This window comes from Aptenodytes forsteri, unplaced genomic scaffold (genome assembly GCF_000699145.1).
Source record: "Aptenodytes forsteri isolate BGI_AS27 unplaced genomic scaffold, ASM69914v1 Scaffold23, whole genome shotgun sequence".
NCBI classification, from domain to species: domain Eukaryota; kingdom Metazoa; phylum Chordata; class Aves; order Sphenisciformes; family Spheniscidae; genus Aptenodytes; species Aptenodytes forsteri.
The window spans coordinates 5908412-5925151 of NW_008796043.1; the positions used below are offsets into that span (position 1 = coordinate 5908412).

The 16740-nt window shown below is 42.4% G+C and overlaps 1 protein-coding gene across 2 annotated transcripts in view; it reads left to right on the top strand.

The window, feature by feature from the left end:
• OSBPL1A (oxysterol binding protein like 1A) overlaps positions 1 to 16740 on the top strand; it is an 86525-nt gene that overhangs the window by 68261 nt on the left and 1524 nt on the right. The window contains exons 19-28 of one of the 2 annotated variants that reach the window (XM_009285639.2): positions 1455 to 1589; positions 1923 to 2020; positions 2743 to 2925; positions 3428 to 3535; positions 3627 to 3716; positions 3963 to 4089; positions 7287 to 7403; positions 8196 to 8319; positions 13069 to 13159; positions 14103 to 14126. In XM_009285639.2, coding sequence (XP_009283914.1) covers positions 1455 to 1589; positions 1923 to 2020; positions 2743 to 2925; positions 3428 to 3535; positions 3627 to 3716; positions 3963 to 4089; positions 7287 to 7403; positions 8196 to 8319; positions 13069 to 13159; positions 14103 to 14126 — 1097 coding nt within the window. The remainder of the gene's footprint in view (positions 1 to 1454; positions 1590 to 1922; positions 2021 to 2742; positions 2926 to 3427; positions 3536 to 3626; positions 3717 to 3962; positions 4090 to 7286; positions 7404 to 8195; positions 8320 to 13068; positions 13160 to 14102; positions 14127 to 16740) is intronic. The other variant, XM_009285640.2, reaches the window with a different exon arrangement.

Below are 16740 nucleotides of genomic sequence, written 5' to 3' on the forward strand. Positions count from 1 at the left end.
CGAAGATGATCAGAGGGCTGGAGCACCTCTCCTATGAAGACAGGCTGAGAGAGTTGGGGGTGTTCAGCCTGGAGAAGAGAAGGCTCCGGGGAGACCTCATAGCAGCCTTGCAGTACCTGAAGGGGGCCCACAAGAAAGCTGGAGAGGGACTTTTTACAAGGGCATGTAGTGATAGGACAAGGGGTAATGGCTTTAAACTGAAAGAGGGTAGATTTAGATTAGATATAAGGAAGAAATTCTTCACTATGAGGCACTGGAAGAGGTTGCTCAGAGAAGTTGTAGATGCCCCCTCCCTGGAAGTGTTCAAGGTCAGCCTGGTCTAGTGGAAGGTATCCTTGCGTATGGCAGGGGGGTTGGATCTAGATGACCTTTAAGGTCCCTTCCAACCCAAACCATTTTATGATTTAGTCACTGTTGTTTTCTCCTCCTCCCCTTGCTGTAGTTAGAAACAGCACCAAGCAATGAGATGTGGAAATGCTGGGGAATGCCTGTATCAGCAGCTCCAGGTCTCCTGAGTTGCTGTGAAGCATCTGAGGCTTCTCACAGTGGCTTTAGCAGAAAAGTGTTACAACCTTAAAATACAAAGAGCAGACTGAAAGCCTGTCTTGCATAAGGTGTGTGCAGGAAAACAATCCACAAAGGTCTTAATTCTGCTTTGCAGAAGTTGCTGCACAGAAGTTGCACTTTGGGGGAGGAGGGGGACAGAACTTGGAGTGGATTGTACTGAAGTGTCTGCCAAAGCTGTTAGTGCCAGATGCTGCTATTATGGTTAAGAACAGTGCTGTTTACTGTGCACATTGCCAGTGGTCATACTATATGCTTTTAATTTGCTACTGCAGGCAGTTTAAAACATTGCTATGTTATGCGTTCAGAGGGCATGCTTTTTAAAAATGAGAAAGAGAATAAAGAGCATCAAAGCTGTAGGACTTCTTTTAAATTTTTATTCCTGTTACAAAAATTCCTTTTTTCTTCAGAATACAGAATCCCTGTTTTTACTCGCCATGTTTCCCTGTCCTTTCTCATCCTCCTCCCCCCAGCTGCCCACCTGCCTCCAAAAAAAGATAATATGTTTAAGTAATTAGACGGCCTATATCTATTTTAAGAGTAATAAATAACTTAAGTCTTTAAAAGGGTCCTTAATACTTCATTCTATTGTTTCATCTCACCTTCTTAATGCATTTGTTGGTAGGAAGTTTGGTAGGAAGTTTGTTTGTTTGATGTTTGGTTTTCTTTTTGTTTTAAAAGTAGCCTTAACGTCAACACAGATGGGCTTATCAAGCTCATAAGGGATGTACAGGGTGTTTTCCTTTCAGCATTAGTGGAGCCAGGTCAAGCACATTGCATTAGCACTGAGAGCATAATTTATTTTTGTAATAAGCCAATTACACTTGGGTTACTGCAGGTCAGCGTATCTAATCATTTGGTTTTTAACACAAACTTCATTTGCGCATCAGGAGTTGTCGAAGATCACAATGCCGGTTATATTCAATGAGCCACTGAGCTTTCTACAGCGACTTACAGAGTATATGGAGCATACATACCTCATCCACAAAGCCAGCTCACTTTCCAGCACAACTGAGCGAATGCAGGTACTTTGGATGTGGTAATTTGTGCTAGCTCTTGATGAATGCGTTGGGATTTTTTTCTTCATAGATAGTCTCATTATAGGAGGAACTCCTGTAATTTGCTGCATGTCGGATTCTCTCATTCATTCACCAGTTTTGCTTATCTAGGAAAAAGTTTTGCTTTTCCTAAGGCTTGCTTTTTTTAGTCTTCTGATGAAAACTTTATTCCTCTGCCTTGCAAACAGAGCTTTGCTAAGGTATTTCAGAAGAGTCATTCTGTAATGCCATGACTGCTGTTGATAGTTGATAAAGACTAAAATCAGGAGATTAACTGTGTACTCATACTCTTTTGAATAGTGTGTTGCTGCATTTGCTGTGTCTGCTGTAGCCTCACAGTGGGAACGTACAGGGAAGCCGTTCAACCCGTTGCTTGGGGAGACGTATGAATTGATCAGGTAATGAACAGAAGACGCACTGAAGAGCGGAGAGTGGTATTCTGTGTAACTGATGCTTCATTAGACTTGTCAGGTGGCTTGCAGATTGCTCTCTGGCTTGTAGGATTCCACCCATTCTCCTAGCAGCTGCTGGAGGTGCTTGCAATGCGTGTTGTTCTTCAGCAATGCACCTTCCAGTGAAGGGAAACTACTTAACTTTCAACTCCGAGCAGGCAAAGGAAATTTGCCAGGTTTAAAAGCAAGTTTTATTTACAAAAATGACTATTTTTTCTGAAACCTTCTGAATGAAAAGATGCATGGTACATAAGGGAGGTGTTAGAATTGTAATATTCATTACATGAGTGTCCAGAATACAAATAGGCAATGTTAGTCTATTAGTGTGCTGCTGCACTTAGGGCACTTTTTTCTCTCAGGTGAGGTTTTGGCCCATGTTTATATGAAAGTTTAAGAAAGAGGTCACTATCAAAAGTAAACATATTGGCTGATCAGATTTAGTAGTTTTTGTTACCTTTTTACATTATGGGCTCAGTTATTTAGAATGAGGATTTTGTGTGTATTAGTTGATCTGTCTCTTTGTTTTATCCTAGTGTTTTAACTAACTCTTGCACTGAGTACAGCAACTATGCATGGGTCCAACTATCTGTTTCACCCTGGGGAAAAGAACTGCAACTTCACTACACTTGATACATAGATACATGCTTTTGGTTGTCTTTATTTTGCAGAGATGATCTTGGATTTAGACTTCTGTCAGAGCAAGTTAGCCATCATCCACCAATCAGTGCTTTCTATGCTGAAGGTTTAAATAATGATTTTGTGTTTCATGGATCAATTTATCCTAAACTCAAATTCTGGGGCAAGAGCGTGGAAGCGGAACCAAAAGGCACAATGACTTTGGAGCTTCTTGAGTAAGTTGATAAGTAATAATTGCATAGGCACAGTGGCCACATCCATGATGATTAGTGTGCATTAGTCTCATGGCTTAGGAACAGACATGTCTAACTCCCACATCCTAATGTTTGATGGCAGATCACTTTGTGGGGAGGAGGGGATGAGAAGATGAAAGGAACTGCCATCATTTCTCCTAATATACAGTGTACTAATAGTAGCAGTAGTTGGGGCTTGTGTCTGTATGTTCTGCAGATGCCTGGACATCAGTCCTACTAAGACTAGCACGCTTGAGTCCTGTTGGCTTTCCTCGTGTCATTCAGTGCTAGCAGTGACTGCACTGAAGTGGCTGTTTTAAGGAATTCATAAAATCAGTAGCAATAGGTTAATAAACTTCTTGGGTTTCCTGACTTATTGCCATGTCCATTTCAAGACTTGGTGCGATTTATAGATGATGGCTCATTGCAGGAGTGACATCCAGTACAAAGATAGAGTATTTTAATTTTTATTCCCCTCCCTTAGACACAATGAAGCCTACACGTGGACAAATCCTACGTGCTGCGTGCATAACATTATTGTGGGCAAACTTTGGATCGAGCAGTACGGAAACGTGGAAATAACTAACCACAAGTAAGTTGAGAGTGTGAGTGCTTTCACTTGCTGCAGGTTTGAAGAGGAAAAGCATTTGGAAGTAATTAATGCCCTCTTGTTCTGCCTTTAGAACTGGTGAGAAATGTGTACTAAGCTTCAAGCCCTGCGGCCTCTTTGGGAAGGAGTTGCACAAAGTTGAAGGCTACATTCAGGACAAAAGGTAACAGCTCCATTCCTAACAGGAAGCAAATGGCTGTCCTCTGTTTCTGATGGGAGCTGTAGAACTGAATGCCCTTAACATAGTCTGTCAAGGGCATGAACCTGCAACAGCAAGGTTATGAATTGTGCAACTCCAATAATGGAGTTTTAAGAGTTGGTCTCAAAAGTTCTTTCAAATATTTTTTTGTCTGAAATGATGAAATAAATCTCTTTAAGCTCCTTTGTAAACATAGTCTTTTTTTGACAGCAAAAAGAAACTTTGTGCCTTGTATGGGAAGTGGACTGAGTGTTTGTACAGTGTTGACCCAGCTACATTCGAAGCTTACAAAAAAAATGACAAGAAAAATGCAGAAGAGAAGAAAAGCGGTAAACAGGTATTATTCATGTAGAGAAGTGGTATCTCGAAAGCATAAGACAGCTAAATATTTTAGTATAATTTAAGAGCATTAAGATTTCTTTTCACTTATTTTCTCTTTCCTAGTAAGATACAAAACAGATTGGATGAGTACCAGCATTAAGGGATAAAATGCTTTCTCTCTCAAGGATTTGTATTCAAACTTCCCAAAACTTGGAGTGATCTAAATAGTGGCTGGTTCATTACCTGCCTCTTCCTCCCAAGTCACATGGAGGAAATAGCATATCCATTAGTTGGACCATGGTTTTGATCATATATGATAACATTTATATTCTAATAGGAGGATTTGGACTCCTAGAGGCAGGATAGTCTAGTTTCTCATCTTGATAGAAGATCATATTTTCCAGCTTTTCCAAGGAATTTCTGTATTGCTTTCTATTAAATTTTCACAACCATAGAAATGCTTGCTTTTTTTTCCCCCTCCACAATTGCATTTTTTTTTCTTCTGGGAAAAAACCTCATTCTTAATTCTTCCAGATTTCTGCTCAACAGTATGCTTTTTGTTTAAGGTGAATGGTGGTGGTGACAACATACAGCTTGATGAAGAACAACCGCTCACGTAGTAGCTTAAAACAGGGATTGTTTCCCTTTGGTGACTGAAGCCAGGTTTTTTGTTGGTTTGGGTGTTGGTAGTTTTTATACTTAAGAAAAAAGAGACAGAGAACTCTGAAAGCAGTTGTTCCTGTGCAGGTTTAGATTGTTGCTGTATCTGAGATTGCTCCAGTGCTTGTCGTCAGGGGAGTGTTAAAGCACTGGAGATTACTGCTTCTCTTCGAGTCTGACCCTGTGAGCTCTAGGGAGAAGGAACAAAGAAAAACATACCCTGTGTCTTTGTTCAGCTACCACTTTGCATTTTCCAACAATGCTCAAGATGATCCTTGCTTTTCACTTCAAAATGAAGCATCCTCTTGCATAAAGCTCAAGCTGCAATGTTGCTCTGACTCTAGAAAAGCACGCTTTTTCTAGTCATTTAACAGAACTATTTCTGTGTAGAAAACTGAGAGCTTTGTAATGCACACTATGAATCAGGTAGTCTTTGTTGAATATGTATTCCCGCTGCCCCCTTGTGTTTCAGGAGTTGATATTGTTTATGGGTTTTGAGCATCTAGGTGAGCCAAGTCGCATGTATAATGTCTGCATGTGGTTTGTCCCTTCATGGTAGTGAAGGATTCATTCAGGCATGAAAGTACATGGCCTTTCAAACTTCCCCTAATTAGAATTTTCAGATTTATTTAGTTGTTTTCCAGCTATTCCTTTGTGCTGCGTTGCTACTAATGAAGAATTGCTTCTGTCTCCCTTTAGGGGACCTGCTTGGACGCGAGCCCTTTTGCAAATTGCCCCAGATTTTTCTCCGAATCCCTTTGATTTTTATAGGGATAAAACTTAAGGAAGAATAATTTTGCAGGGAGCTAGACAAGCCTTCATGTATGCAAAGGTGGTATTTTACCAACCCCCTAGACCTGGGCTTAGACCAGGATGATTCTGCTCTGAATGAACTAGAGCTTTTTTTAATCAAGGTGAAGCATTTTGTGCAGAATTTTCAGTGCAAATATATGGAAGAGCATAATGTAAGGCAACAGCAACTGCCCTCACACGTGCCTCGTTTACAGACGCTAGAGGTCTTGCTTTGGCAAAGTCTGTTAATACCCTCCTAGCAATATACTGAGAGGTTGAGCAGTGCCGAGCATAAAATGTGGATCATTCTTACGACATTTTTAAGATTATGTATCCAACAAGGCACAAATTGCAGTGTGTACTGTAGTCTTTCTATAAAAGTTGGTTTGGAGTTTGACAGTCTGGCATTGCAGCGTCTTTGTTTTGATATAAGGATATCTTTCTGACCTGTTCTGCTTCACATCCTGATTTCTGAAAGATTGATCAGTGTCCCTCAAAGGACAGAATGGCAGGTTGCCAGCACAGTTCAGATGTAGTCAACTAAAAGCCCTGTTTAGCTTCCTGATAGCTGAGGGACTGAACCTGGTCTGCATGTTGTTCTGGTTACTTTTGCAACCTGTTCGTTATCAAAAGCACTGTACCCAAGTGCTCCACAGTGAAACAGAACCCTTAATACTTACTAATTTCCTTGGAGGCATAACGCATGAATCATCTCAGAGGATAACTGGGTCCAGTTTGGGTACTGCATTTTTTTTGCACTAAAATGTCAGTATTATCTGATGCAACCATCAGAGAGCAAAGCTTATTAGCAGCAGGATTAAAACTGTTGGCATGTAGCCAAAGTATTTAAAGCATTAGTTGCCTTTAAGTTCAGCTTTACTCTCCAGTGGTCTCTGAAACATGCTGCTGTTTTTAGCTGCGATAGTGACACCAAGTTTTCTTGGGAGAGCCGTATTCATTGTCTAGCTGACTATAGTTCAGTATTGTAACGTACACTTGCATGGCGGAATTAATGTCAGCAGCATTAGACCCCAGCTGCTTTAAAGCTGTGCGTAAAAGGGTGATGGTTTAGAACTAGTTCAGGTCACATCTACGCTGTGACCACCAGTTATTCTCTACTGCCCTAGTAATGCTGGGTGGTTTCTCCCTTTCTGGGAAAACCATTTCACAGTGCTGTGGCTGCGGCTGCCTCAGGCCGTATGTGTCAGCCTTCATAGGATACCCTTCCCAGAAGAAGTAGGTAATCTAGGATATTCATGTAACGTTTGCAGTCTGCCATTTCAGTAGTGTAGTGGTCAATGGAAAGGAAGGTTCCTCTGAGCAAAGAGCAGTAGCGTAGGGCTTTCTGTAACTGAAGACAGCATTTGCATTATGTGCTGGCATTTCTTTGATGTGGAAGGATGAGGAATGTGACTTCTATTCTTCAACTTCAATGAAGCAGTAATGGAGTTAAATATCAGGCACGGAAATGCTTGTGTTTGAGGAAACGGGACATCTCTGTGGTGGAAAAATGGACATTTCTTAACGCTTCAACATCCAGATTATATCTACGAAGATGTTGATGCAAGAAACTATTGGGAGTATGTATGCTAATCCTGTTGTCCTTCTTGACAAGCATCTAGAAAAGTTTCTTCGTTGCTGAAATTATTTACTTTTGGTCAAGAAAATAATTTTATGTAAGCTCCAGTGTTGGAATGAATGGGTGTAAATGGTTTATGACTCCAAACAACTCCTTGTCTTTTCTTTGTGTGCTGCCTTTAGGTGGGCAATACTGAGGAACCAGATGAGATGCCGTTGCCAGATTCTGAGAGTGTGTATGTTATTCCTGGAAGTATTTTGCTATGGAAGATAACTCCAAGACCTCCAAATTCAGCACAGGTCAGCTATGCTTCTGCTTATTGGAAGTGGGTGGTATCCCGTTATTCTGTATGTTCAACACAAAGCAAATCCATTTGTTGTCTCTTTCATTAACGAGTCTGGATTTGCCTGTTTATTGCAACAAACTTTCACACTACAATTGTAACTTTATAATGTGGGGTTGGAGGGATAACTGCCACAGGCATGACTGTAGAGTTACGGGAATTTCTCTGGAAAATGGGATGCTTCACGTAGCTAGTGGTATGGGGGCTTTCCCCGCCTCTTCTCTCCACCCTGCTGCCCCCACTGAGGCACCTACCTGTGAGAAATCTCTTCTGAAGGGCGTTACTAGAGGACAGACGCATCCTAGGAGACTGTTGCAAAGCCTGCGCAGCATGTGTTGGTTTGTGAAGGGCTATGGAGCCGGAGGGCCAGTGGGTGGAATACAAGGGTATGCGTGCAACTGGAATGACAAAGAATTGCAACAAGAAAAGGTGCCCTCAGTGGGTCAATCAGGGGGGAAATCTCTCTGCAGAGAGAGGGAAAATACCAGTAGGACTGGAAAAAGAAGATAAGAAAGAAATAGTGCACTGAGTAATTGGATGCTGGCCTGCTTAAACAGAAGCACCAAGGATCACCTACGGTCTGCCTGACAGTGCAGTTTTGCTGGTATCTTGAGTATTCCTATCTTGAGTGATTAAACAATAAAAAAGCACTTGGATGTTTGTTTTTAGACAACGGCTTTCTTGTGTATTAAGAGTAGCAGCTAGAGACATCGTAAAGTCACCTTTTATTTTTGTCCCTGAATTTCAGATGTATAATTTTACTAGCTTTGCTATGGCTTTGAATGAGTTGGACAAAGAAATGGAGAGTGTCATTCCCAAAACTGACTGCCGGCTACGACCAGATATCAGAGCCATGGAAAATGGAGAAATAGGTAACTTCAGTTATTGGCAAAGGTGGCTTTATTTTTTTTTGTTAAAACTGAGGGACTGGGAAAAAAGTAAATTCCCCATTCAAGTTGTTAGATGAACTGTTAAAGTAAGTAGCTACCCATAAAGATACATTCCTCCATGGTGCAAGCCAGTAACTCTTTAATACAGCCTTCTGCAGGTTGTGGTATGCTTCTGGTGAAAGGTATGTCACCCATCTGTACTGGGGCTGGTTGGGATGGAGTTAATTTTCTTCACAGCAGCCCATGTATGGTGCTGTGTTTTAGATTGGTGACCAAAGCAGTGCTGGTAACACATCAATGTTTTAGCTATTGCTGAACAACATCAGCACAGTGTTAAGGCCTTCTCTGTTTCTGGGTTTGGCAAGAGGCTGGGAGGGGACACAGCTGTTGCTTGGAGCTGGCTGGATACAGGTCTGCTGGTGGAAGGTCGTAAGTGATTGCCTTTGCATCACTTCTTCCTCCTTTTTTTTTTTTTTCAGCAGCATTAGACCCCAGCTGCTTTAAAGCTGTGCGTAAAAGGGTGATGGTTTAGAACTAGTTCAGGTCACATCTACGCTGTGACCACCAGTTATTCTCTACTGCCCTAGTAATGCTGGGTGGTTTCTCCCTTTCTGGGAAAACCATTTCACAGTGCTGTGGCTGCGGCTGCCTCAGGCCGTATGTGTCAGCCTTCATAGGATACCCTTCCCAGAAGAAGTAGGTAATCTAGGATATTCATGTAACGTTTGCAGTCTGCCATTTCAGTAGTGTAGTGGTCAATGGAAAGGAAGGTTCCTCTGAGCAAAGAGCAGTAGCGTAGGGCTTTCTGTAACTGAAGACAGCATTTGCATTATGTGCTGGCATTTCTTTGATGTGGAAGGATGAGGAATGTGACTTCTATTCTTCAACTTCAATGAAGCAGTAATGGAGTTAAATATCAGGCACGGAAATGCTTGTGTTTGAGGAAACGGGACATCTCTGTGGTGGAAAAATGGACATTTCTTAACACTTCAACATCCAGATTATATCTACGAAGATGTTGATGCAAGAAACTATTGGGAGTATGTATGCTAATCCTGTTGTCCTTCTTGACAAGCATCTAGAAAAGTTTCTTCGTTGCTGAAATTATTTACTTTTGGTCAAGAAAATAATTTTATGTAAGCTCCAGTGTTGGAATGAATGGGTGTAAATGGTTTATGACTCCAAACAACTCCTTGTCTTTTCTTTGTGTGCTGCCTTTAGGTGGGCAATACTGAGGAACCAGATGAGATGCCGTTGCCAGATTCTGAGAGTGTGTATGTTATTCCTGGAAGTATTTTGCTATGGAAGATAACTCCAAGACCTCCAAATTCAGCACAGGTCAGCTATGCTTCTGCTTATTGGAAGTGGGTGGTATCCCGTTATTCTGTATGTTCAACACAAAGCAAATCCATTTGTTGTCTCTTTCATTAACGAGTCTGGATTTGCCTGTTTATTGCAACAAACTTTCACACTACAATTGTAACTTTATAATGTGGGGTTGGAGGGATAACTGCCACAGGCATGACTGTAGAGTTACGGGAATTTCTCTGGAAAATGGGATGCTTCACGTAGCTAGTGGTATGGGGGCTTTCCCCGCCTCTTCTCTCCACCCTGCTGCCCCCACTGAGGCACCTACCTGTGAGAAATCTCTTCTGAAGGGCGTTACTAGAGGACAGACGCATCCTAGGAGACTGTTGCAAAGCCTGCGCAGCATGTGTTGGTTTGTGAAGGGCTATGGAGCCGGAGGGCCAGTGGGTGGAATACAAGGGTATGCGTGCAACTGGAATGACAAAGAATTGCAACAAGAAAAGGTGCCCTCAGTGGGTCAATCAGGGGGGAAATCTCTCTGCAGAGAGAGGGAAAATACCAGTAGGACTGGAAAAAGAAGATAAGAAAGAAATAGTGCACTGAGTAATTGGATGCTGGCCTGCTTAAACAGAAGCACCAAGGATCACCTACGGTCTGCCTGACAGTGCAGTTTTGCTGGTATCTTGAGTATTCCTATCTTGAGTGATTAAACAATAAAAAAGCACTTGGATGTTTGTTTTTAGACAACGGCTTTCTTGTGTATTAAGAGTAGCAGCTAGAGACATCGTAAAGTCACCTTTTATTTTTGTCCCTGAATTTCAGATGTATAATTTTACTAGCTTTGCTATGGCTTTGAATGAGTTGGACAAAGAAATGGAGAGTGTCATTCCCAAAACTGACTGCCGGCTACGACCAGATATCAGAGCCATGGAAAATGGAGAAATAGGTAACTTCAGTTATTGGCAAAGGTGGCTTTATTTTTTTTGTTAAAACTGAGGGACTGGGAAAAAAGTAAATTCCCCATTCAAGTTGTTAGATGAACTGTTAAAGTAAGTAGCTACCCATAAAGATACATTCCTCCATGGTGCAAGCCAGTAACTCTTTAATACAGCCTTCTGCAGGTTGTGGTATGCTTCTGGTGAAAGGTATGTCACCCATCTGTACTGGGGCTGGTTGGGATGGAGTTAATTTTCTTCACAGCAGCCCATGTATGGTGCTGTGTTTTAGATTGGTGACCAAAGCAGTGCTGGTAACACATCAATGTTTTAGCTATTGCTGAACAACATCAGCACAGTGTTAAGGCCTTCTCTGTTTCTGGGTTTGGCAAGAGGCTGGGAGGGGACACAGCTGGGACAGCTGACCCAAACTGACCAAAGAGATATTCCGTACCATATGACATCATGCTCAGCAATAAATTGTGTGTGTCGGGGGGGAAGTAGCTGTTGCTTGGAGGCTGGCTGGATATAGGTCTGCTGGTGGAAGGTCGTAAGTGATTGCCTTTGCATCACTTCTTCCTCCTTTTTTTTTTTTCTTTCACTTATTAAACTGTCTTTACCTCAACCCATGAGATTTTTTTGCTTTTTGCTCCTTGATTCTCTCCCTTAACCCTCTGGGGTGGATGGGAGTGAACAAATGGCTTGTGGGTGCGTAGTTGCTGGCCAGGAACCCACCACACCACTTACTTGCTTATGTTCTTCCATATAAGCAAGAATCTTAAACTTCACAATGCTATGCTTTTTATTTAGCTTTAGGCCCTCCGCTGTGCTCCATAGTCAAGCCCTGTAATTGGAAACTAGTCTAAGGAGACAATCTCTGAGCATCGAAAGGAAGCATTTGTGAACTTTTCAGTTTTCTGTTTCCATCAGCCCAATGCGAAAGGAGTATTTTGATGTGCCAATTCTGAGAAATGCGGTCTAAACTATTTAAGTGGAACTGCAGTGCCAAAAAATACACTTGATGCAGAATTATTCTTCAGTGGGAGCTGAACACTTCTGTTGTCCTAGAATAGCGAATTAGAAATACATTGAGACTTTCAGTGAGTAGAAATGGTGTGCTTTTTAGAAACCTCATAGAGATTGTTACTGTAGGTGCCATAGAGTGAAAAGTGTCTTTTAGTCTTCCGACGTGTGACTTGGTGTTAAATACTTCAATATGGTGTGGAACAGCCTTCCCCTGGCCCTCTTCTGCTCCTTTTTCTTTGGCATTTTGTACGTTAAAGCAGGATGGCCAGCTTTGTAGACTAAAAGCATGGGGGCTCTTGCTTTCTCTGGATTGCTAAGTGATTGGGGTAAGTCATGAAACCTCTGATTCAGTTTCACCTATGTAATAGGGCAATGACTGTGACTACTTCTGATAAATAGTCCGAGATCTAGGTATGAAGAACTGTGACACAGGCACAATACAGTGCAGTTGTGCATTGTTTTTCTCAAAAGCTGATAACCACTTCTCTGAGGCTTTTAAAAAAGCAGATCGGTGAATTCCCACAATCAGTGTCTCCTGCCTGTACAATTCTTTTGTGGCCATCAGGGTGGACATACTTGGTTCAGAGCATCCCCAGGAACTTGTCTGTCTAAGCTTGAAGTGTAAATAACTATGCTGTTAGCAACAGACCATATTCCTTAACTATACTAATAGCATAAAGTCTGTCTAGCAGATAGACTGGCAATACACAGTCTGTTAGTAGCTGGCAGGGTAACTGGGAATGGCTGATAGTCTTCCAAAAATGATTCTCTCAACTACTTCTTCCCAAGATGTTTATGAAATGCTTTTTGAGGATTCAGGTATGAAAAAAGATCGCCCTTCACCTAACCTGCTTCTTAGTCTGACTTACTCCTCAGACCTTCTGACCATCCTTTCTGCCAAATAGAAGCAACAGTTCTGCTTGTTTAGGACCATGACCTGTACTACCTTAGTGTGTTAACAAAAAAATGAAGGGATGCTGCAGAGAGACAATTCTTTGTGGTTTGGAAATGAATATTCCAAACCCCTGTTGATCAGGAACTAGGCACTAGTAACAACTTACCCCAAACCTTAACAAGAAGCAGGTGGCCAGACTTCTGAAATAAACCCAGCATATCTTAATCAGTTTGCCTACTGAAATAAATTCTGGGTATGCCACCTCCCCTAGCTCACATTTGCTGTCACGTAAATGTGTTTTCAGGGTCCTCGGACCATGAATAAACATGTATTTAGCAGTCTTAAAGACTGGGATTCCATTGGCTGGGATTCCATTGGCTGATCTTGTGCCACAGCTGGCCTGGCTTTGCTCTTAGACTAAACCAGAAGCTCTTCTGTTATGTAGGAGGCTTTTTAAATGGACAACTCTTACTCCTTCCCTTATTTATTTGCTGGGTCAGATGGAGTAATGTCCCTGTCTTATATTACACTTCTGTATTTTTATTTGTGTATTTTCATTCCTTCAAGATCTAGCTAGTGAAGAAAAGAAGAGGCTAGAAGAAAAACAAAGGACTGCCCGCAAGAATCGTTCAAAGTCAGAGGAAGACTGGAAGACAAGGTTAGCATGCTTGCCCCTATGTGTGTGTAGTTATATAAAGGTTTTGAACATTCAGGTTAAGTGCCAGTCCACGCTGGTGATGTGCAGTGTTGTGTCAGCATGAAGAGCTGACATCATCAGGTTTGTAGTGCCACTGTTGTATTTGCAGCCTTGGTCCCTGCAGGCTGTGTAGTGCTTCCAGAGGGAAGCGTCAGGCTTGGTCTCGGTTCCTTCCCTCTCACGGCTTGCACACCCATATGCAAATACAAACTGTGGTGTCTTTTCTGAGCGCCTCTTGGTTCTGACACGAAAAAGATATTGCTACTGATAGCTGCTTGTAAGGACTGTTGTTGCTGATTAATTTATAATTGCCTCAAATTTGCATGCTTGGCCAAAGAGAGGAGGAAATGCTTCCTCCGGTGAACTTGATAGCTTATTGCCCGTGACTCCTCAGATCAGTTGCTGTGTGCTGGCAATACTGTATTCCTACTGCATACAGTTATTCTCCACGTTGGTGAAATGACTTTAACACCCAGATACCCAAGTCATTGTCTCCTTTCTGAGAGGGTTATGAACTACAAAAGTTAGAAGAGCTAAGGGAAAAATTAGCTTACGAGGGATCTGCCAGGATGTTTGGGGGGTTTTTTGGTGGGTTTTTTTTTTTTTTTTTTAGTATAAGATAAGAGGGGTCAGTTGGGAGCTCTTACACAGAAGCTAAATAGAAACTGTGAAAACATGACCGAATGAATCTAGTTTGACCAGACAAGGTCTATTTAAAAGTATAGTAATAAATTGGCAGTCTCTTCACAGAAAAAAAAATGGTAGGGCTAAACTCTGTAAAAGTAAGCAAGCTTCATCTCTTCCCTGTTAACTAGCTATTACTACACCCAGACACTGTGGATTAAATATCTTTAAAATGTCTGTTTGTAACTATAAATCACTTTTTTCTTTTTTTCCAATGAAGTCACCCATCATCCCAGAGTCCCAGGTTTGGACGTGTCTGCCTTTGTATTTTTCCTGTGCCTGCTCTCCTGAAGTGTTTGGGTTTGTTTGCCCTGAGACTGGTGGAAAATAACATTTTTGTAATGCTTCCCAGTAAACGTGTTAAGTGCTGGACAGTCTTGCACCTCCCTCTTTCCTGAATTCAGAGTGGTTCTACCTCTCACCAAGTGTTTTCAAAGCAAGGGATAGTTATTCTGTGTTCTCCAGGTGCCTGAAGTAGCTTAAGGTATAGCTCAAAGCACCTGAGGTTGGTATTGGAAGTTGGGGAATTCCCAGGGGGCAACTCAGAGCAATGGGTTTTGGGGGTGTATAATTAGTGCAGACAGCATTCACAAGGTTCTTCAGTTGCTGTTGTGCAGGTACTGCTCAGCACTTGCCTGGGATATCCTTTAAGAACTCTCTGTTTTCCAGGATGTTTCTAAAGCTTTGGCAGAAAATTCCTAGTGTCTGATCTCTCTAGTAGGAATGCCAAGTGTGACTGCCTCCAAAGGATGAATGTAAAGTGTGGAGGAGGAGTTGTGCTTTGGGGGAAAAAAGTGCATACTGTGAAGGGAAGCTCTCCCACCTGTTCCCAGAAGGTCAACTGTAGGTCTTAATCTGCAGTGTAATATAAACTCTGATGTAAACTATTGCAATTGCCTAGCCACAGAAAAGCAGGCTAGTTACTTTGTCTAGTAGAGTTCCTCCCTCGTAAGACAATTCTCCGAAGTGCCTAGTCATTTTTTTTTAGTTACTTTGAATCCACTTTAGAAGTGGGGTCTTGGTGTTTCTGAAGAAGTGATTCATGATGAACATGTCATGTTTTAGAGACTGACCAGTAGTCTTGAGTAGAAGACTAGTTCGGTTCTGAAACATAGCAGTGGTCTGTTACTTTTGATGAAAATGAGTCCCCTCCTTCGCCCATCACTTGCCTGGCTAGATTATCTGATTGCTTTGGGTCTCCCGTGTCTCTCAAACTCAGTTCTTCCCATCACCTTTCCCCTTCGTATTGAAGTAGGTGGTCACTGGAGGAGGGGCACATTGTCCTGACCTGTACAAGTGTTGAAGACACACTAGTGAGGTATTGGGTGGTAGAATTCCTTAATGTGAGAGACTGTGCTTATAGCTCTGCCGCTCAGCAAACTCTCTGTGCTCTGGAATGAGCTGCTATTACCTGTGAACTAGGTGGTGAACTGGACGCATGTACACACGCACGCACCAGTTACTTCGGAATAGCTGACGCATCCTGCGTGGAGGTGATGCAGTAGTGAACCATGTGCAGTACAAGGGTTGAGTGACTTCTGTCTTCTGTTGACTTCAGTTCACTTAACCAGGACAGCAGGAGAACCACTGAAGTGTTCAACCGTTCAGTTTGCCACCGTGAAGACAGTACAAGGCATTTCTTCTGATAAGCATCTCAAATCTTTTGAGCCAAGCAAGACTCGCCTATTAGCTGCCCTGCTTTGTAACATGACGCTGCAATACCGGTGGCCTTTATGCTTTTGCTTCTTAAAGAGACCAAGTCATACATATTTGGTCCGAATGTGCTTTAATTTCTGTTCTGAAACCTTACGGTACCCTAGAAGGGAAGAGCCAAGTTAAAATGGGCTGCCTTGCACACGCGTGATTTACTTAAATGAATGTGTTCACTGCAGTGAGGCATAGAAAGGAAGAGGGAAGAGCCGAGTTAAAATGGGCTGCCTTGCACACACGTGATTTACTTGAATGTGTTCACTGCAGTGAGGCATAGAAAGGAAGAGCTGGCTTTTGTGGCCCATGGGGAGGTGAAAGGAAGCTGTGGGGCATGTTAACCACAGAAACAGCTTCTAGCAAACTGACTTGTGCCATAAACACGGCTTGGCAAAATAAAACAAGAAGTTAAAATGCTAGAGGTCTGGTACTGTGCAGTGTGTACTTTGGAGGCAGAAGATTGAGTAACCTGGCCCAAACAGAAAGCGGTGTTCAGTAATGGGCTGCAGGATTGCCAGAAATGCGTGTGGGAGAAGAGGAAGGACAAATTTCTGTGCCGTGCCGATTTCGGGCTGCAGGATTGCCAGAAATGGGTGTGGGAGAGGGAGGAAGAAGGACAAATTTCTGTGCCGTGCCGATTTGACAGGGTTGTACTGTCAAAGCACTGGGGGATGCTTGCCATTAGTATGGCAAGTATAAGTAAGTGCACCTTATTTTACAGATAGATAGCTCCCCCACCAAAAGGCTATATACACATGCACATGTAATCTGTGCGTGTGTAGACTGCGCCTCCAGATTAGGGTAGGAGGGGAGAGGGAAGGAAAGAAAGAAGGTGCTAAACTTCAGTGTTCCTAGCAACAACCGGCTTAGCAAAACTTCATGCAGACGGAATCAGCTTTCTGGCTATTCAGATTAGCCCCTGTGCTAACGGTGTAATGCAACACAGTTACGTTGTAATAAGCCAGGACTTTTCCTGCAGCCTGTGGGTGATACGTCATCTACACTGAGGGTAGCCGGCACGCTTGTTCTGAGTTAAGTGCGTTCCAAAACAAGGCTTTGAAAAACAAGGGGAAACCTAGATCCCTGGGAAATAATGTTTTTCTGTTTTCAGGACTGCAGTGCTTGTGGTGTTTACATGTCTTGCAAAAACT